General features: G+C 49.8%; 1 protein-coding gene across 1 annotated transcript in view; it reads left to right on the top strand.

Moving 5' to 3' along the window:
- TMEM132C (transmembrane protein 132C) overlaps window positions 1-20,696 on the top strand; it is a 404,239-nt gene that overhangs the window by 110,919 nt on the left and 272,624 nt on the right. Inside the window, exon 2 of the mRNA XM_077159319.1 lies at window positions 10,906-11,794. Coding sequence (XP_077015434.1) covers window positions 10,906-11,794 — 889 coding nt within the window. The remainder of the gene's footprint in view (window positions 1-10,905; window positions 11,795-20,696) is intronic.

Raw genomic sequence — 20,696 nt, 5'->3', positions numbered from 1 at the left:
CTGACGTCCAGCCAGCTGCGTCTCCGTGGGGGGCTGGGAAGACCATGGTCCCTGGGCCAAGCCCAGGCCACACCCTTTTTGTCTAGCCCATGAGTTGAGAATGTTTCTACAATTTTAAGCGGTCAAGGGGGAAAAGAAATCCAAAGGAGAGTATTTTGTGACGGGAACACAATAAGAAATGCAGATTGCTGCGTGCACTGACGAAAGCTCATGGGCTGGCAGTCTGCATGTTGGGTTACGCCTTGAGACCCCCTTGGCACTGCCCCAGCAGGGTTGAGGAGGGCACAGAGCCTGCCTGGCCTGCGAAACCTAAATGATGGCCGTGCGGCCCTCTGCAGAAATGTTTGCTTCCTGCGCCACATGCCGGGCCCAGGGGCCCCAGTCTGGACCCCCCAGGACAGTCTTTGGGCAGCTTGCGGCCGAAAGCGAGGGGACGCCGTGCGGCAGCAGGGCCTTGGGTCACCCGACTGCCAGACAGCAGGTGACCTGCCATGCACCTAGGGCCTGAGCTGGCCCATGGCCCCATCTGGCCCTGGGGAGAAACAGCTCTGCTCCTGCGGTTCCCTTGAGGGTGAGGGCCCTTCCTCCCTGCAAGCCCCAGCCGCTCCCTCCCAGAGCTCAGCCATAGCGCTGTGGGTGGTTTGGGTCAAATAAGTATGTTTTGGTGGCTGTCCTGTGCCTGGCTGGAGGTTGAGCAGCTGCCATAGCATTGCCCCTCCCCCAGGCGCCGCATTGAAAGTGCCTTTAGCTGCTGCCGTGTGGCCCCTCCCCAGTGTAGGCCCACTGGGTTCGGCCTGTCAGGAACCATCCAGTTACTGGAAACAGGTTTGTGCCGACCTGATCGGCTTAGACCAGGCTATGGCAAAGGGCAGCCCTGGGGCGCGGTCCTGTCTGCCCGCAGCTTTTCTGTATCCTCAGCTAAGGGATGGTTCTGCATTTTCTAGTGGTTTCCTTTCAGGTGGTTCTATGAGAATCGGTGTGACATCAGTGTTACCTCTCACACAGCAAGCCTGCAGACACTTGCCGTGGGTCACTTAGAGAAAAAGTTTGCCAACCCCCAGGTGAGACCAGCAATTCTAAGCCTCAACTTCCTAAAGCAGGAATTAAAATCTGTTATTCCATAACCTCCCTATATGCATCATTTTCTTTAAAAAAAAAAAAAAATCACCGTAATGCCCTAATTGTCACATAGAGAGAAAATAGGACCAAAGTAATTCACTGCAAAATAAAACTTTAACGTGCGGCTCGGAGAGACCCCTGACGCAGAAACTCACTCTTCTCTTTACAGTCCAGTGAATGTATCAGGCACAAATGCAGGCTGGTGTGCTGTGCTCGGGCAGCTCGGGTCCCAAAGCAGATGGGGCATCGCTGATGTAATTTTTCAGAACGATAAATGGCTCTTTCCCTCTGTCGTGTCAAAGTGCAGCCTTCCCCGCAGCAGCTGCAATGCAGAAAATGTAGGATATATTCAAACACTGACCATTCCTCCAGTTGTTGTTTATGGTTTTTTTTTTGTCTGAGTTAGGTTCTAGGTTTGGATAATTATAAAAGGGTCTCTCGCCTTTGAGAGTATCCAGTGGGACAATCAAATATCATGCAGGATGGGAGCGATTCTTTGTCCAGTGGGACAGCCGCGAGGATTCCAGGACACTTAACCACCAGTGGTGCCTGCTCTGCAGTCACTGTAATAACCAAAAAGACCTGCAGATACCACACCCATCACCTGCCGTCCACTGAGTAGTGGCCCCAACGTGTCCAGGTCCTGACCCCGGGAGCCTGTGACCTGCCACCTTACGTGGGGAAGGCGCTGTGTGGAGGTGGCTGGGAATTAGATGCCCTCGAGATGGGGAGATGGTCCTGGTGTCACAGAGGTCCCCAAGAGAGGGTGGCGGGAACGCGGCCAGGAGGGACGTGCCGTGCTCTGGCTCTGAACAGGCAGCAGATGGAAGAGGCCAGGGCACCAGGGCAGGACACCCCCCTGCAGCCCCTAGGGGTCCGCAGCCCCCCTGACAACCCGTCTCAGTCCCCTCACCTCCTGAGCTGTAAGAGAATAAATCTATGTTGTTTGTGGCCAGAACATTCATGGGGATTTGTCAGGGAGGCCATGGGAGAGCACACCCTCTTGTAGGGAGTGCCTCGGTGGTCTGAACCCGGGGGGCTGGGGGGTGGGGGTTCAGGCAGGGCGGGGGGTGGCGGCGCGGCCTCAGCAGCCCCCATCCACCCAACTCGACCTCAGCGGGTACAAACACAGCACCCCTAAGACGTCCGCTTTTCATTGATAACTCAGCGGTGAACAGTGCCCTCTGTGCCTCTCCAGGCACCACTCTCAGGCTGGGCAAACGCAGGGTTCTGGGCATTTTAGAGAATGTGTCTTAGGGGCCCAGCTCCTCTCCTGCACCCGGAGGGGCCTGACCGAGGGGTCCCTGCCGGCCAGTTCTGAGTCCTGAAGCAAGGGGCCACAAGGCAAACCTAAGTGCCGGCTCTTTTAAAAGAGAGTTTTACTGCTACAAAATTGCAGACCATACTATGTAATTTCAGCAAAGGATATACCATGTTTCTTCAGAAGAGGCATTGAAATCAGATAATCCATTTATCAAGATGCCTTTTGTTTCAAGAAAAAAGAAACAGTGAGCCATATTTAGCAGAGAGAGACCCTCTGTGTCTGGCCAGTGTTAATAAATCACAAGTTAGAGAGAGAGGGAAAAAGCTCAAAATACTCAGAGCGGCTTGTGCTTCCAGTAAACTGCATGCCTTGGAAGCAAAATCTGATCAGGGTTTTATTTGAGGCATGGGGGAAAGGCAGGTTTCTGTCTTGCAGGTACCTGATAGCATATGGGTGAACTGAGGCTCCTGACGCACAATTTACTGTTGAAACCACAAAAGGCGTCCACTGCACAGCATGTCGGGCTTTTTTCCTTTCATGGGCATCCCTGAATTGTTTTCACATTTCTGTAACCTTAGAAATGTTTCGCTGTAACATAGCATTGTGATCTAAATAGTAATAATAACAAAAATGTCAATGTCTCCCAGTTGTCGGGCACTTTCTAGGCGGTGGGCATTTGCTTAGAGCTTTAAATGAGGTCGTTTCAATGCTCTGTTTTAGGTGCCCTGAGGCTCAACAGTTTAAAGTATTTGCAACAAATAAATCCATACCCAGGAAATGGCAGGGCAGGGATTTAATCTTTGCTTTTTGTCTGATTTGGAAGCTTGCTGGGCCATTCCACCAGCTCGCCAGGCTGGGAAGCGATTTGGTTAAAATCCTCCCTCTGCCTCCTTGTAACCGGGTCACCTCCGGCCGGCCACTTACCGCTGTCTGCACAGGTCAAGGTGCATGACGGTCTCCCATCTGTGACACTCTTGACAAGCAGGGATGGATAATTCTTTGTTGGTGGGGTGGCTGACCTGGGCATGGTGGGAGGTTGAGCAGCACCCCTCGGCTCTACCCACATGGTGCCTGGAACATGCCCCCTTCCCCTAAAGGGTCTCCCCAAACCGTGCCACGTGACCCCAGCCGGTGCAGAGCCACGTGCAGCTGACGGCACTGACGCACAGCTTCTTTGTGCACCCTTGAAAGCAGTTCTGCTTGTACATTAGGGTGATTTCAGAGATCTTTACCTTTTAGAAAATATTTTCATTATGATTTTTTTCCCTTAGAGAAGTTGTGGGTTTACACACCAGTCATGCATAAAACACAGGATTTCCATACACCGCCCAGAGCTACAACTGGCATTGGTGTGAACATTTGTTACAGGTGATGAGAGCACATTTTTTTTTACAGCCATGTTACAGATTATCCAGTTACTATACGATAATAACTACAATAACTGAATCTGCAGCCAGCGGTTACAATCCCCCCTTATTTTTGCTCATTCCTTGATGTTGAGGGACTTAGACAATAAGGACTGCTCTGGCTTTTTCAAGCTGAGGAGGTACATATATATTTGAGGGCAGAAAAATGGAATTATTTTGCTTACTGTGGAAGATGCTCATTGCCTTTGGGGTGGGGCTGACCCACCCTTAACTTCCTGGCAGTTGTCCAGCACCGGGCTCTTGGATCTTTACTTTTATTTAATCCGCTGAAGAAGGACTCCGGACCTGGCATGCTGACCAGGTACCTTTTGGGCAGCCACTGCCCACTCCACCTAGAGCAAATCTGGCCCCTCCCACCTTCCTAGACCTGTCCCTCCCACACCCAGACCCCAAGCTTTGCTTCCACCAACCCTATGATCCTTTGCTCATTCATGTACCCCAGCCTAGAATCCTCTTCCGTTTCCATTAGGTTGTCCTAGATCCTCCCCATCCTTCTGGGACCACCTCTGAGAGACTGGCTCTAAGGAATCCCCCCCGCCCCCCAGTGACCCAGTGAGCACGTGTCACAGTGAGTCTCCTGCACAGGAAGGCATGCATGTGGTCCGAGGAAAGGGCCATTTCCACGCGATGTCCTGCCTGGGTGTTAGGCGACGAGGCCATCTCCTGTGTCCACTCTCAGAATCTCACACATTCCATTTCGGGGGACCAGCTCTGCAGTAGACAGCTCTGATGAACCACTGCCGGAGGACCCGATACCCCTGACACTGACAGCAAGCACAGATAAAGTAAACGGATAAACAGAGCGGAGGCGGCAAATGGTCAGCTTGCAGACTGGATAGAAAGGTGCTGTGCCAGTGCCCCCCGCCTCTCCTCTCCAGCAGCCTTGGGGGCCAGAGATGCTCTCCTGGTGGCATCTCATCAGAGCAATAAAAGCTACTCAGGGCTGCAGCTCCCTCTGGAAGATGGCGGGCAGATGACCCAGAATCAGAGGATGGACATCTGTCGGTGCTCCCAGGGCCACAGCCGCCAGGCATGGGTTTGGTGGCAATCAGAACGTTTTAGGGGAAAAACTGTACCAGGACAGGCGGTCACCAGGTCAGGGTTCCTGCAGTGTGGTAGCATTCGGGTGTGAGGCGGGACCCTCATCGCGCCATGGGGGGCTGCTCCCACCAGGTTCGGGGAGTTGGTGGTTGATGACACAGGAGCGTGGTGTGAAGTCGACTGGCTCCCCAGTGAGAAAGCCATTCCCACTTCATGCCTGGGTGCCTTCCTCTGATTCCATCAAACAGGAAGTCTCCGGCTGGTCTCACTGTGTCTTTAGCGCTAACACTTGGTATTTGCTCCATTTAAACCCTGGGCTCAGAGTCATAAGCGGCAGTTACCAGGGGCCCAAGATCTTGGTTTTCAGTTGATAGTGGGGTTATTTAAACTAACTATATGTGGCTAATGCCATGAGAGTAAAAGCTGAATGTCTGAAGCTTGGGAAATGCCACGCTAGCTTGGAAACGTGTGCGCTCAATAAATTTAAATTCCAGATCACTTCTCAGCTGGCCGCAGACGATTCCTGGTGCCATTTCATTGGTGAGGAGAAGTTACTCTACCAGATTGCTACAGTTATTATTTAGTTTCTTTCTAGGTGGTAATAAGCTATAAACTTTGGCCACTGCAAGGCAAAGGTGGTCCCCAATGGAAATGAAGTTTGCTTAACATATGTGACGTGTTGACACTGAGTGGTTCAGAGAAGTTCTTTCTCATGGTGGCTCATGCCAAATGTCCATGGCCTTCAGCTACCATATTGGACCCCTTCTTTCTCTACAAGGCCTGCCTTTTCTCATCTCATGAACGTATTCTGAATGAGTTTCAGCAAGGATGTATGAGCTAGGCACTTTTGCTCCATGCAAAAGCTAGAGAGCAACCTGTTCAAATGATGGAAGAATCATTTAAGAAGGGAGAAAACAAGACAGAAAACTCACTCCATCTTTATTTTATAGGAAATAAATTCAGCACTTGCTTATAAGGGAAAGGTTGGCATTTCAGGCTTCTTTTGTTTACTTGTCGGAGATGGGTGGGCAAAGAGACACAAAAAACAGGGGAAAAAAAAGTAATACTTCGTGCAGAAAGAATGAAGTGTGAGGAGGCAGCTTGTGGATGAGTACCCCGGTTGTGGCTGAGCTGCGGCCCCCTCATGTCCTTGGCCAAACAAGTGACTCTCTAAATCGCTACCCTTCAAGTTTTAAGAGCTTTTTTGGAGAGAGATGAATACATCCAAATAAAAGCATCAGATGTGGCAATTAGTCTGTTGGTTTTTAAAAAATATTACGAGATGCTTAAATGGCCCAGTGATTTTCTTTTTACTAAGAACACAGAGCCAGAACATTTTCTGGCATGTTGGACCTTGTAGAACCCTCTCAAGTGCAAGCTTTAGCTCAGTTCTGAAGTGAGTGGATTAAAACGGACATGCTGTTCCATCCCTGAGAGAAAGGGGCAAACATGGCACCTTTGGAATTGGTGACCTCAGAACCAGGCTCTGGCTGAGGACAGGGAGAATGTCCTTTCTTCAAAAGGCCATCTTGACCGGCCAAGTCTGGCTGGCTGTGACTGCGAAGGTGGCTTTGATGTGCCGGCCAGCAGGCCTGCTGGGAAGAGGGTCAGGGGAGAGGCAGAGCGGCTGGATGGGCCAGCATGCTGCCCCGGGAGGGAGGGGCAGGGGCAAGGGCTGGTTGCAGAAGGGAGAGGAGAGAAGGGTGCTCCCGTTTCACCCTCAGTGTGTGAGAGGAGGCAGGTTTGGGTTTTCCGGGCTCGTTTGGACAGGCGATAAGGAGATGGGCTCCTTAGCAGCTTGGTCACCTTAGCCTCGTGTGTCCCGGGTGGAGTCGCAGTCCTTAGGGACCCCCCAGCAAGGTAAATACAAGCCCATGGGGACTCCTGAGACAGTGTTCAAATACAAAAAGCTGCCGCTGGTGGTGCTGCTATGGATGGCTGGAATGGATGAAAAAGGGCAGGAGGAGATGGTGGCGAGGTGCTTTCCTTTTGGAGCTGAGCCTCCAGCTTCCAGAACAATTGGCCTGACTGGCCGAGAGACTCTAAATCAGGGGTCAAAGGGAAATGCACCTGCTGGTCAGGCAGGTGACTTAATGGAGCCATGAGGCTAAATCAGGGGTCAAAGGGAAATGCACCTGCTGGTCAGGCAGGTGACTTAATGGAGCCATGAGGCTGGTGCAGAGAAGGCCGGCTCCGGGGCCACTGAGCTTCTCTGCCTCCTGTTGCCAGGTGGGGGTGAAGCTGGGGCTGCCTCTTCCTCCTGTGCCTGAAGAGAAGCTGGAAACCCAGCACCTTCGCAGGTTTAAGATTGGGTTTCAACTCGGAGAGGTCTTAAAGATACCAGGGCTGTACCAAAAACCTACAACCTCCAGATGGGTCCCTGGTCCAGATAAGTCCTGAAACCTAGCCAGCCTCTCCAGAACATCAGATAGTTCCATCTCCCTGCCCCGTATTAGTGACCACCCCTTCCAATATCAAAAATTTAAAATGGCCATAGCCCAAACACCCCTAAAGAGAGAGGGATTGAAAGATCAAAGGTGATGGTGGAGTTGTACAGAGAAGATAGGACTTAACAAATGAATCTGAATGCCGAATCATTAAATTGCTATGTCTTTTAGTCGCCAGTATTTTAGGGCAGCTAGAAGTAAAGACCTAAAATTGTGAAATTGTAACCCATGTCAAAAGTCTGAAATATGTTCTACAACTAATTGTGGTGCTGTGCTTGGAAATGTATAGCTTTTTTTGTATATGTGCTATTGTTCACAAAAAAAAGTTGATTGTGATGATAAAAAACTATTTAAGCCCTCTAACCTCCTTTATTCTGGAGCAGCTAGAAGGAAAAATATAAGAGGATGGTATGGTAGCTCATGACAAACTCTGGGATCTGTCCTGTAACCACTTTTTGGAGAGTACTTTGAAAACTATTGCTTTTTTGTTTCTTTACTTTGTATATATGTTATACTATACAATAAAAACAATTAAAGGTATATATATATATACCTGGGCAGGACAAAAGCCGTCTGCTGGCTGGGTGGGCTGTCTGAGTGGGCCGCTGGCAGGGCCGACCCGGGGAAGTTCAGAGGGCAGAAGCAGACAGTTGAATCTCCAGACAGTGCTGACCATGTGACCAAGTACAAGTGGACGCTGTCCCGCCCCCGGTGGTCCCGGGGCCTGTGGCACCAGCCCAGGGCCCCCTCCTGGGCACTTGGCCTGACCCGCATGTTCTGTCTGCAGGGTGATAGCCGGACACTTTCTTCTCCCCAGCTGTGGTGGCAGCAGTGCAGGGCCTTTGGTGTGGCTAATGATTAGAAGTCCCTCTCTGCCCGGGTCAAGACTATCAAAGAGTATAAAGGATCTGGGAATAATTATATGGAGGTGTGTTTTTTATTTCAGAGTAACAGGGTGAAATGATTTCTCTCATTCCCAATAAATAAATCTCTGAGGAATACAGCAGGTCGAAGGGACTTGCTTACATTTTATTCATTTCATTAAGTTTGTAAAACTTTTTGACACAGAGTTCAAGAAGAGTTGCAAGAATAGTACAAAGAAGCTTCCTTATCTGCTTTATCTAGAGCCTTCAATATTTACATTTTACCCTAATTTCTTCACGTCTTACTATTTCAGAGTAAGATACAGGCATAAGCTCCCCAACCCCTGAGTATTTAACTGTATATTTCCTAAAAATAAGGATGCTCCCTTATGAAAACACTACAATTAACAAAATGAGAAAATTTAACATTGGCATGATGTTGTTTGCTAGTTTAGAGACTTCAAGCCCATTTTGCCACTTGTCCCCAAAATGTAGGAAGCGAGCTTCCTGAATCATGCATTGCATTCAGTTTTGTGTCTCTTTGGTCCCTTGAATTTGGCACTCTTCTTGCAACTCGGCTCGTGTCTCGTGACCTTGGTATTTTGATGAGAGGCTGCTCTTTCCTGCTCTGTCCCTCACGTGCTAGCTCATGAGCTGCTTCTGATTGTGCTTTTTTTTGGTGGGGGCCGAAGTAGCAGAGAAGGGATAATATATTTCTCTCAGTGCAAAATAAGAGGGGCAGATGTCTGTCCCATTTGTGGCAAAGTTCAATACAATCGCTTGGTCAGGCATTGCTTGCTGGGCTTCTCCACTGAAACCTAATGTCATTCCTCTGTCACTTCATAAGCAACTCGTTGGAAGATAATTACGACTGCGGGACTTGCCTGATACTTAGGAAACTTTCGCCAAGTCGTTTTGACATGCATTTATGACCCTTGCACTACTAATGTGATCCCAGTCAGCAATTTGGATTGTACCCTGTGCAGTTGAATTCATTTGTTGCTATTTGTGGTTAGTTTAGGGTTTCCCCCTCATCTTGCGGATGTAATTGTTGTTATCTTATATAAAACATTAACATGTTTTTAAAAGTGGGCCTGGAGAAGTGTTGCCAGCTGCCCCCATTCATTCCGCCCATCCCCAGCCCGCTTCATTCTTCCTCCCCACCCGGGCAGTCCTATAGATCCTGGTTTATCCTTCCTGGGTGGGGACGCTACACACATGAGCTGTGCGTTTATGTTTTATCTCCCCTTCCCTCTTGCACAGAGGTAGCACTCTGCAGGCACTCTTTGGAACTTCCTGACTTAACAGTTTATACTGGAAATCGCTGCATATTAGTCTGCAGAGGTCTTATTCTTTTTGGCAGCTGGTAGAGTTCCCTCGTGCTGACTCCTTTGTATAGGCATTTAGATTCTGTTGAATATTTTATGTTAAAATAGTGCTGCAAAGAATCTTGTGCATATGAGTTTTTTAATTCTGGGGGTGTATTTTCAGGGTAGAGTCCTGGAAGGGGGGATTGCTGAGTTAAACACAACCCATGTGTAGCATTATTAGAAATTGTCAAATTCCCTTCCAAGCATGCACCAGTTTTCATTCTCAGCAGTGGCACCCAAGAACGGGGCTGCCCAGTGTCCCCCCAACTGAGTGTTGTGCTCGGTGGTTTGGCTGACCTGATAGGAGAGCAGTGACATCTGCTTGTAGCTTTAATTTGTGTTTCTCTAATTGTGAATGAGCTTGAACATTTTTTCATACAATTAAGGGCAGCTTTAATATATTTTGGTCAATTGTCCACTCATATCCATTGCCTATTCTCTTCAGTATTTTTATTTTTATCCTTTTCCCCTCAAATTTCGAGAGTTCTCTATATTATGAGCCCTTTATCTGTCATGTCTATCATTTATCTCTTCCAACTAGATATGTGTGTGTGTGTGTGTATGTATGTGTGTTTAACACAGATACTTTCTACCAGGTCATCCCTGGTAGACAAATAAATCAGTTTATTTTTTTGTCATGTAGAAAAATATTTATCTTTTAAAATTTTGCATGGATGCCATTATCAGGCTTTTAAAAAATGCATTTGGAGTCTGAGTCATAATTTGAAAGCTTTTCCCTATATTCAGTTTATAGGGGAATTAATCCGTTTTCTTCTAGTGCTGAAAAGGTTTCATGTGCTCACATTTAGATCACTGACCCATCGGAAGTTTATTCTTGTGTCTGGTGCGAGGTGCGAATCCAGCTTTTTTCTTTCTTCCAAATGGCTAACCAGTTACCCCAGCAGGTTTTATCAGAAAACCCGTCTCGGCCACGTAGCTGCAGATGGCCCCCTTTCCACATGCGTAATCCCGTACGGTTGTGGGTTTACTTATGGACTTTACTGTATCCCGTTGTTCTGCTGGCCTGTCGAGTGCCAGTACCATTAAACCCATTTTAAACTTAGGCAAACTGTGAATGAAAATACTACTTTACGCTCACGGGAACTTGCCGCCCTTGGTTTGGCTCAACCATATGAACTCACCACCCTTCAGCCACGCCTGACCTCCAGGCTGTCCTTTGTACCCATCTCAGCCCCACCACACGTGCACAGCTTGAGGGTCAGGCAGGGCTATTTGCCAGCTGAGCCCGGCGCAAATAAGACAATCCCAACCGAGCAGACCCCAGGACCGCTCTCGCTTGCCCCGGGATTGTGCGCTGACCTGGGGAGCCCAGGAAGTGACATCCCGCTGTTTGTCTCCTGTTGTCTCTCCTAGTGATCGAGGGCGGCGGAGACGGGGCCAGCGTGCAGAGACTGTCCTCGCTGCCCCCTTTCCTGCCCGTGAGCTACCGCGTGCTGCGAGCTGAGACCGCTTTCTTCCTGAAGGAGGCCAGCCAGGGCCCCCCGCACAACTCCAGCCTGCGGTCCAGGGTCGAGTCCTTCTTCCCCTACAAGGCCACGCAGCCGCCCGTGGTGAACGCCAGCTATGGGCCTTTCTCCGTGGAGAAGGTCGTGCCTCTGGACCTCATGCCCGCGTCGAACCTCTTGGGCCCCGGCGGCAAGCTGCCCCCCAGCTGGCAGCTGCGCGCCCACATCCTGCGGGAGCGCGTCTACCTGAGCCGGCCCAAGGTGCAGGTCCTCTTCTCCCTGCTGGGCCGCGACTGGGACGCGCCCGGCGCCGCCGACGCGCTGCCCTGCCTGCGGGTGTTCGCCTTCCGGGAGACGCGGGAGGTGCGGGGCAGCTGCCGGCTGCGGGGCGCCCTGGGCGTGTGCGTGGCGGAGCTGCAGCTGCTGCCCAGCTGGTTCAGCGCCCCCGCGGCCGTGGCCGGGCGGAGGAAGGTGGCCGAGCCCCCGGACGGCAGCTCGGTGGAGCTCTACTACGCCGTGCAGCCGGGGGACGAGCGCGCCGCCTGCGCCCCCGGGGACAGCAGGAAGGCCAACGCCATCCGCCCCGGGAAGGACGGGCCAGGGCCAGGTACCGCCGCCCTGCAGAGGATCGGGGCCGTCAGCCTGGCCCGGGCCCCCGACAGCGCCCAGCTCACTGAGCTGCGGCTGGATAGCCACGTGGCCATCTGGCTGCCGTCCAGGCCGGTCAAGCAAGGGGACGTGGTGACCGCCTCCGTCACCGTCGCCAGCAATTCCAGCGTGGACCTCTTCATCTTGAGGTAGGTGCCCTGTGTCGGTCCCCCGCTGCTCTGTGGTATGCAAAGTGTGATGCTGGTGGGTGGGTGGGGCCCATGCATGTAGAGAGAGTCCAACCTGGCTAACCCTCAGGGATGCTGCAGCCTCACCGAGGGAGCCAAGTGCTGCCCTTGCCCAGGTGCATTACACATGCCTCCTACAAGCCGCTTTATGGGGCCTCGGGGGTGGAGTTGGATCCACAAGGAGGGGACTACATATGCCTGCTTTTTTGGACCTTGAGCTATGGTTAAAGGTGGAGAGAGATGCGATTTTTCTCTTGCTTTGGATTCTCTTGTAGACATGGAGATACTTGTTCCAGGATTTAAGGTATCTGTTTGAGAGCCTGGGCGTTCTGCCGGCTCACTTTGGGTATACATTGTATCAAAAGCCAAGGATAACATCCATTCTTTGTATTTGGTGCTATTCAGCCTTGCCAGTTGGCAGCTGCCAAAACCTCAGTGCATGAGGCAGCCTCATAGTGATGAGAGGAACGTAACCAACAGAAAATTATGCAACAAAGGTATCCCCCTCAAATGAAAAAAATAATGAAAAAATAAATTAGAACAACCACCTTCCCATCTGTGGGTTCAGCAGATAGCCCTAAATTTTTAACAGAGCTGTTCATTACTCTGTAAAATGAATCTGAAATTTATAGTACAGGAGCACCTGTTATCTGAGAATAATTGATACTGGGAGAAAAGCCACTTAATTCAAATCCTCTTAAAACATGAACTAGATTTTCATAATAACAAAAAATATTTGATTGAGATTTACTTAAAGAAAAGAAACTAAAGATTATAAAAGTAAGCTTTTTCCTGTTATAGTTAAGAGAGTCTGAGGTTGTAATTGGAGCTATGCTTTGGTGCTTTCTTAGAATAAAGAGTTAATCATGTGTTGAATGTTGAATGGGTTGAATGGGTTGCTTGGAAAAATGTTTGCAAAGTAGAATGGCACTGTGCTCTATTGTATTCCATTTCTGTTTAACTTTTATCATATGATTATAAGGATGATCATTTAAAAAGGTATTTTATTGTGTTTTATTTTACAAAAACCATTCAGAAGCTTCAATGAGTTTCGCAAGGTATCTCTTAGTTCTTCAATATCCAAGTAATTCTCTTCTGAAGTGTCTGTCTCGTCATCATCCTTATTTTTTTCCGACTTGTAAGTGGACTAATTTGGCCTGCTCCTCCCTTGCCAGTGTCTTTGCATGTGTTTTGGGGAAGGACTTTTGCAACATCCCGTGTGGGCTCCGAGAAACTCTACCTCTTTTAAGAGTCTTGAAATCTCACCGTGCAGTGGGTTCCCGTCGCATCTGCGTGTCAGTGCCGCAGTGGGCGAGGCAGGGCTGGGGAGGGGGCCCTGGTCTCACCGCCCAGTGATGTCCAGGAAAGGGACCGGGTGGGGACTATTTACATAAAGGATAAGGGGCGGCTTCTCCCTGCCGTGGGCTTCCAAAGATGATGGTCTAAGGATCTGGACAGTCCAGTCTATATTTCAGCACGCACCCCCGCCCCTAGTTTCAGGTCATGCCATTGTAAAGTAAATACATCCAGCTGTGACTTTGATACCCAGATCCAATAAGATTTGGGATCCGTAGCCTTGCTAACAAGTTATAAAATTTCAGAGTCTTGATTACCTTCTCACTTCTGCTTACTTTCCTCTTCACACGAGGCAGGCTCTGGCCTCTCCCTGGGGGTGTGCGGGTGGGGTCTGGAGACGCCTGCTTGGAGAGGAGCAGCTGTGTTCTGTATTCTCCTTCATGAAGGCAGGCATGAGGGGTGGGGAGCACAGGTCCCGGGACCCTAGCTCTGATCCTGTCTCTTACTGGCCGTGTGTCATTAGTGAGTTACCTAACCTCCCTGTGCCGGTTTCCTCGGCCGCCAAGTGGAGGTGGGAGTGGGCCTGCTCTCCAGAGTTGCTGTGAGGATGCAGCCAGCTGATCTTTCAAGGTGCCTGGACCAGTGCCTGGCACATGAAAAGTGCTGTGTTCATGTCGAATAGTATTTGCAGAGTGGTATTTAAACAGCTGTCGGACCGTCCATAAACACTGTGTTTCATTGCATCAGGAAAAGGATATTGCGCTGTGCATAAAAGAAAAACTTGCAGGTTTGTTCTCAGAGCTGTGTTGATCCCCACTTCCTCATGATTTTCTTTAAAGAGGAACGTCTTTTTGGAACTGCAGGTGCTTCTGGAGCACAGAGGGTTGTCATGACATGGTTCTCTGCTATGGGACTTAGACTAAAGGGTGTCAGTTAATGCTGGCCAGCCCTTTGCACATCTGTCCAGGGTACAGATCAAAGTCCTGGGGAGAGAAGGTCCACCTGCCTCCTGGCCACAGAGAAGTGCATGTTTTAGATTTCCCAGAGTTGAAGCAGATTTCCTCAGGGGTGCAAAGCAATTGCTCATTAGAAACGCTGAGCAAAAAAGGAAAAATTCCTCCAAAGACATGAGCAAATGGAAGTATCACAGGCATGTAGGAATTCCATTTTAGGGGAGCAGACAAATGGAGACCTGTCTGCAAAGCCTCTGCTCTTACTCTGGAGCTGGGATTCCACTGCTGGTTGTAGCAGAGACATTCCAGGGGCTTAGCTGGATCCGAGTGGCTGGAGGAGTGGCTGGCAATAGCTGTCAGATGGACTTTTGTTTTGTGCAGGGTCTCCATCTCTGTCTGTTTCCCTCTCTGCTCCCCTCTGCCTCTCACGCTGCCCTTCCCCTTTATTCCCCCCACATGGTAGAATGCATTTTTTTATTGTCCACTTCACTGTGAACTAATGATAGACTCGAAAGAAATTGCAAAGCTCACGCTGTGGTTCCCCGCTTTGTGTGCCCCCATCCCCCGGGGTTGTGCCGCACAGAGCTGGGGGAACCTTGGAACCAGGAAGCTGGCTCTGGGGCACGGACATCGGCCAAACGACAGATGTGAGTTGGATCCGAATTTAGGTTTGAAGGGAGATGACCCCTTTCCACAGTATATGTGAGACCAAGGAGGTTTTTGAGGGGAAGGAGTTCCCTTGGAAGAGAGTGTTCATTGAGATGACTGGGGAGCCCCCACTCCACATCCGTGCAGTAGTGGGGTGCCCGGTCTGTGACCCCCGTGCAGAGCAGTCTTCCCCACGTGGCCTGAGGTGGTGGTGGCGTATGTGCAGCATCAGTGTAACAGGCAGTGCCAGCCAGCCAGCCAGGCACGTGGACCAGAGGTGCCCACACCAGACGGGGCAGCCTTTTTCCGCTCCTTCCTGTTTTCTCGGGAAATCGGCAGGTATCTGTGGTGCCCCGGTGGCCCGTGAGCTTAGGCTGTGTCACAGATGGGGCCCTGGAAGCCATCACATCCAGCCTGGCAGGGCCCAGGCGAGCAGCTGGCCCTGCGTCCCTGTGCCTGTTGTGGGGGTGCAGGTCCCGGGTGGGATGGGGGGACCTGGTGCCCTGCGCAGACCCACAGCGTAACTGCCGGGCTGTGACCATCCCTGATGGGGGTGGGGACGCGTCTGCTCCACAGGCCACTGGGTGCCCAGCAGGGGCCCCTCACTTCCTGGGCAGCTCCTAACCTCGCAGCTTTGGCAAAGAGAAGGATGGGCTCTGAGCCTTCTCCTCCAGCTGGCATTCTGCAGGCTGGCGCTGCTTTCACGGCTGCTGTATGCAGCTAGCTTCTATACGGCCCACACAGAACAGAAACAAACAAAAACCCATGCGCAGATGAGCAGCGGTTTTCCGTTTTCAGTATGAATAAGACATTTGCTTTCATTCACACCTAAACTATTTGTCCAAATACTTACTGAGCGCCTCTTCTTTGCCAGGCACTGAGCTGCAGCACCGAACACAACAGGCAGAATCCCTTGCCTCATGGAGTGTATGTTCCAGTGGGGGAAGATAAAAAAAATGAATCAAAATAACCAAGTAAATATGCAGTGTAATGGCACATGATGAGTGGGTTAAAGAAAGAAAGTCAGGGAAGAGGGATGGCGAATTAGTCACAGTTCCCAGAGAAGCAGAGCCAATAGGACACATGAGTACACGTGTGTGTGTGCTTCTACGTGTGTATTATATGTGTGTCTGCTTACATGTGTGTGCAGGCATATGATCGTATATGTCTAGGTGTGCATGTATGCATGTGTGCATAGACCTATTCACATGTGTGGGTATGTACATGTACGTGTGTGCATAATGTGATACGTGTGAATATGTATTAATATGTGAGTAAATGTGTGTATGTGCGTGTATAAGTGTATGTGTGTGTCTGTGTATAGAATAGGTATGCGTTAAGAAATCCATTATAAGGAGTTGTTCACGTGACCTTGGGGACGGGCAATCTCAGACTCCACAGGGCAGCCACACGCTGGGAGCTGATAAACGTGATGCGAAAGTCCTTAGTCAGAATTCTCCAGGGGAAGCTGGCTGGCTGGAAATTCCAGCAAGAACCACTGCTGAACTTGAATCCAAATTCCTCATCTGACCTTGGAAATCCTCAATTCTGGCTTTTAATTCCCCTCAGAACCACTTTGCTAAGGGCAGTGTCCTCTGTTGATTGCAGATGCAGTCCCCTGACTTTACCATGCACAGCCCACTTCTGACAAACTGTCCCATGCCCGTGCAGGCCAGTGCTGGGACGGACAGCTGGGCGCCATCACCTGGCTGAGTTGACCCTCACAGATGGAGAGTGTGTTTGAGTAAGGGGCGGGCTGAGGCAGGCCTCGCTGAGAGGGTGGCCCAAAAGTGCCGTTGCGTGGAAGCTGCAAGTGCAGAGGCCCTGAGGCAGGTGCTTGCTGGCAGGTTTGGGGAACAAGGTGGCCAGCTTAGCTGAGCAGATGGGGTGGGGAGCGGAAGGCTGGCAGGCAGGGAGGGGGCTGGGTCCCCGTTCACGCAGGACCAGTGGGCTGTTGTGCGGACTTGACGTCTGCGTGAGGTGGGAGCCGTGGCAAGTTTGGGGAGCGGCAGGACCAGAATTTCATTTATTGCCATGAGCCAGGGGAGAGAGGATGGTAACTCGGACCAGCACGGGAGCTGCAGAGGCCTCGTGAGAGCTTACATTCTGAATTTCTCCCGAAGCCCGAATGGATAGCATCTGTGGGCACCTTTAGGTGAAGGAGAAACAGAGTCAAACGTGAGTCCAGGACTTTGGCAGTGCCAATATCTATGATGGGACGACTGTGGGAGAAGCAGGTGTTTCCTTTCTAATATCTTTAATTTTTTGAATGTGTTTTTAAAAGGAAAAACATATACAGTGGGTAAATAGCACAGGAAGTTATGGGCAAATGTGGCAAAAATAGTGGAGTTGATACAAGGTGCCCTGAATTGGGGGGGGCCCCACTCTTTCATTCTAGTAGGTACGGAAGCTCATGGAAACCACATCTTTCCAGCTGCCACCACCACAGCTGCTGGTCAGATCATGAAAGCATCCGCCTGGGCTGCACAAGGCCAGGGAACTGAGGCCCTTGCAGCTACTCCTCTACGGGGGAGTTCACGTGGGAACTTCGGGGGACCTTGAGAGAGCTCTCCTGACTCTGAATTTCAAAGAGATTCTCCAGTGTCACCCTGTGATACTTGGAGGCAGCCTGAACTTCTTGGGAATTTGTTGAAGGCCCACACTGCATATGGACATTTGGCAGAGGCCTCCCTTGCAAGGTCACTTTCACCAATGATAACTCTCTCCCATGTGCAAAAAGAAGGAAGCCTGGATCATGCTTGCCATTTCTTGAATTTAATTCAAAGGTGACCCCTGTTTTATGATCACCTTGTTTCCCGTGACTCAAAACACAGAGTGTTGAAGATTGAATCTTTGTTTCCCATAGTTATAAGGTTATCTTGTAAACTTATTTTAGGGAATAAAGTAAAATATAATAATTACCAACATAAATGGAAAATACATACACAGGTATGTTTTGCAAATTTGTCTGTTGGTCCCGTGGCCTAGGCCCCGCTTTCATGTATTCCCTGAGGGTTCCCAGCTTGGCACCTGGCTCACCATGAAGTAAAGGCTGGGGAAACAGGCGTGGAATGAGTGCAAAATCACGTCTTCATGAGAAGCCCACATGGCAAATGTTCCTTTCTACGGATCTCTTTCATTCATTCGTGACTAGCTGAAGTCTCTCAAAATAAAAGATTAAGATTCCTTATAGCAAACATAGGCACGCTCACTATTCTGAGAGCTTTTAAAACACACTGACCTCTGGGGTCATCGGTCCTGAATCTTCCATTGCCACTGAAAGTGCCTGAGTGTGACCGAGGGACTGCGGCTGGGCAGTCCCTTCCCCACGTGACTGCTCCTCAAAGCCCAGCTTCAGGCTGAGCCTGCAGAATCAGTGCCCAGGCTGGACTAAAGGTTTCTTTGCAGAGTTGCAGTTCTTAGGTAGGCTGATGGGGGTTCCACCACTGAGGAGGAGTCAAGAAGCAGCTGAAATTGGTACCTGAAGAAGCAAAGATGGTGCTCATTCGTCCTGTCCAACTTAAAACAAGCTTGGGCGATTGAAATCCATAATTTATAGAAATGGAAGGGATTTGTTCTCTACTTGTAACTAATTCAGGAACCTGCAACCCAGTAATTGGAATTGGATGCCGGGAGAGCCAGAAGAATCCTTCTGAATGACTAGAGGAGATTATAGATGCTGCTACCCTGCGTTTACGAGTAATGGGCATCTCCGTGTCTCAATGTGACGAAGGGAGATGGCTCGCACAGGGCCTGGAGAGAGGCGTTGGGGCCAGGGGAGTGTTTGTTGGTGGGTGCCATCCTGGACCCTGTAGATTGTTAATGCAGCATCCTTAGTCTGCACCCCGTACATCCCAGGAACACCCTGTACCCAACTCTGACAACCACACACATCACCAAACTATGCTGAGGGTCCTCTTGAGGACACAATCCCCCCAGCTGACAAACCCTGTACTTTTAATGAGATAGATTCACACATCACACAAATCCATCCAAAGTATACAATCAGTGGCTCACAGTATCATCATGCAGTTGGGTGTTCATCACTGCAATCATTTTTAGAATGCTTCTGTTACACCAGAAACAGAAAGAAAAAGAAAAAGAGACCCCCCCCAAATCCTGTACCCTTTACACCTCCCTCTTATTGACCACTAGTATTGCACTGTACCCAATTTTAAGACTTATACTAGAGGCAGGTTAACTCAGAGAGTGCAGTATTTTCAGAGATAGAGATATAGATCGGGAAAACAGAACAAAACATCCAGAAGTAGATCCATACAACATGGGCAAAGGACTTGTGTTTTTTTTTTAATGGTTATATAATCAATTTCAAAGATCAGGGCTGCTGAATTACTGCTCAACAATTTTAGGTATTCTGGCTGCTCTAAAACACTAGACACAAAAACGAAACATCTGTATAATGATTCAGTAGTCAGAATCATTTGTTCGATCCTAATTTCTCAGTGACACCTCCCCCCTCTCATTTCATCTTTCCCTCACTCTTCAAGGATAGCAGAGTGATGGCCATTCTAACTTGTCCATGCTGGCAAGGGGTGCTGCCCTTCTGGGGTGGGGGAATGAACCTGGGCGATGTTCTTAGAGAGACTGTGACCTCTGGGTTTCGGGGCTTGTCTGGCATAGGAACAATCTGGAGGCCTTAAGTTTCTGAAAAATAAATGTACTAACAAAACGTTTTTAGGAACTTGGTGCCCAGGGCTCTCGTTGGCTGGGCCTTGGCATCCTGTGGCCCAGTCTTGATGTGCAGAGGGTAGAGGCCTTGGGATGCTCTGTGTGTGCACGTGGAAAATGAAGAAATGGTGCAACTCATTCCTAGGCATTCCCTGGGGCCAAAGTCATTGAAACGGTATTTCTGTAGGTTCTTTTCTTATAATGAGTATCTGGATTCCTTCAGTCTATTGCCTTCCCCAGCTTCAAATACTGGGCCTGAAGATAATTTCTCTTTCCAAGTGAATCTTCTTTCACTCCTGATGTCTTATCTAACCCTAGGTCACAGAACCAGCCCAGTGCTGAGTGTAGTAAATTCAACAGAACAACCCGGGTCTAAGTGCCATTCCCTGCAGATCAATGTAAGAAGTGTTTATGGAGCACCAGCCATGTGCCTGGCTCTGGGCTAACTGACGCAGTCCCTGTTGTCACTTGGTGGTCATTTACACACTGGAATAATGCTTCTCAGACAAAAGGCAGATCCTGCTCCCAGAATGTGCCACCGGCTCTCCTCTTGCCCAGAAAAGCCAAATCCTTAGGCCCTTAAGGCTCTATATGATGTGCTCCCCCATTACCTCTCATCTTCCACCCCTCTCCTCCTGGTTGCTCACCTCCAGCTCCACTGGTCTGCTTACTGATTTCTCAAACATGCAGGCATGGTCCCACCCCAGGGCCTTTGCACTGGCTGTGCCTGATGCCTGCAATGCACTTTCCCTAGAGAGCCTGCGCTTCAAGGTCACTTTCTCGGTGTCGCTTCCCCTGTCCACCCTATGCGAAATAGCAAGACCTCCCTTCCCTGACACTCCTGTCCCTCCCTACTCTGTTTAGTTTTTGTTTTCATTGTAGCTATCACCATCTGTTGTGCCATGGAGTTACTCAGTGATCATCTCTCTTATTCCTCTAGAAGCTTCATGAGGGCTCCATAGCTCTTGTTCCCTGCTATATCTCAGCAGCTTCAACAGTGAACCGCGGACAGTAGAGTCTGGTAGTTGGATGAATAAATGATTCATCTGACCCCCAAGAGCCAAGCATCCCATTCAGTGTAATCAAATAGCTATTGAAGGATCCCAAACACAGTCAGTCCTCACTATCTGTGGATTCTGTATGGGCTGATGTGCCTAGATACTCAACTGTTTATGACACAAACTCAAAGCGTTTTCATGGCCATTTGCAAACATGCACTGAGTAGAGAAAATTCTGCGTCGTCTGACACACGTTTCCAGCCGAGATAAACAAGGTGA

Source organism: Tamandua tetradactyla, chromosome 5 (genome assembly GCF_023851605.1).
Source record: "Tamandua tetradactyla isolate mTamTet1 chromosome 5, mTamTet1.pri, whole genome shotgun sequence".
Lineage (NCBI taxonomy): Eukaryota > Metazoa > Chordata > Mammalia > Pilosa > Myrmecophagidae > Tamandua > Tamandua tetradactyla.
The sequence above is the reverse complement of the archived record's forward strand: the minus strand, read 5'-3'. Positions and strand labels throughout refer to the sequence as shown.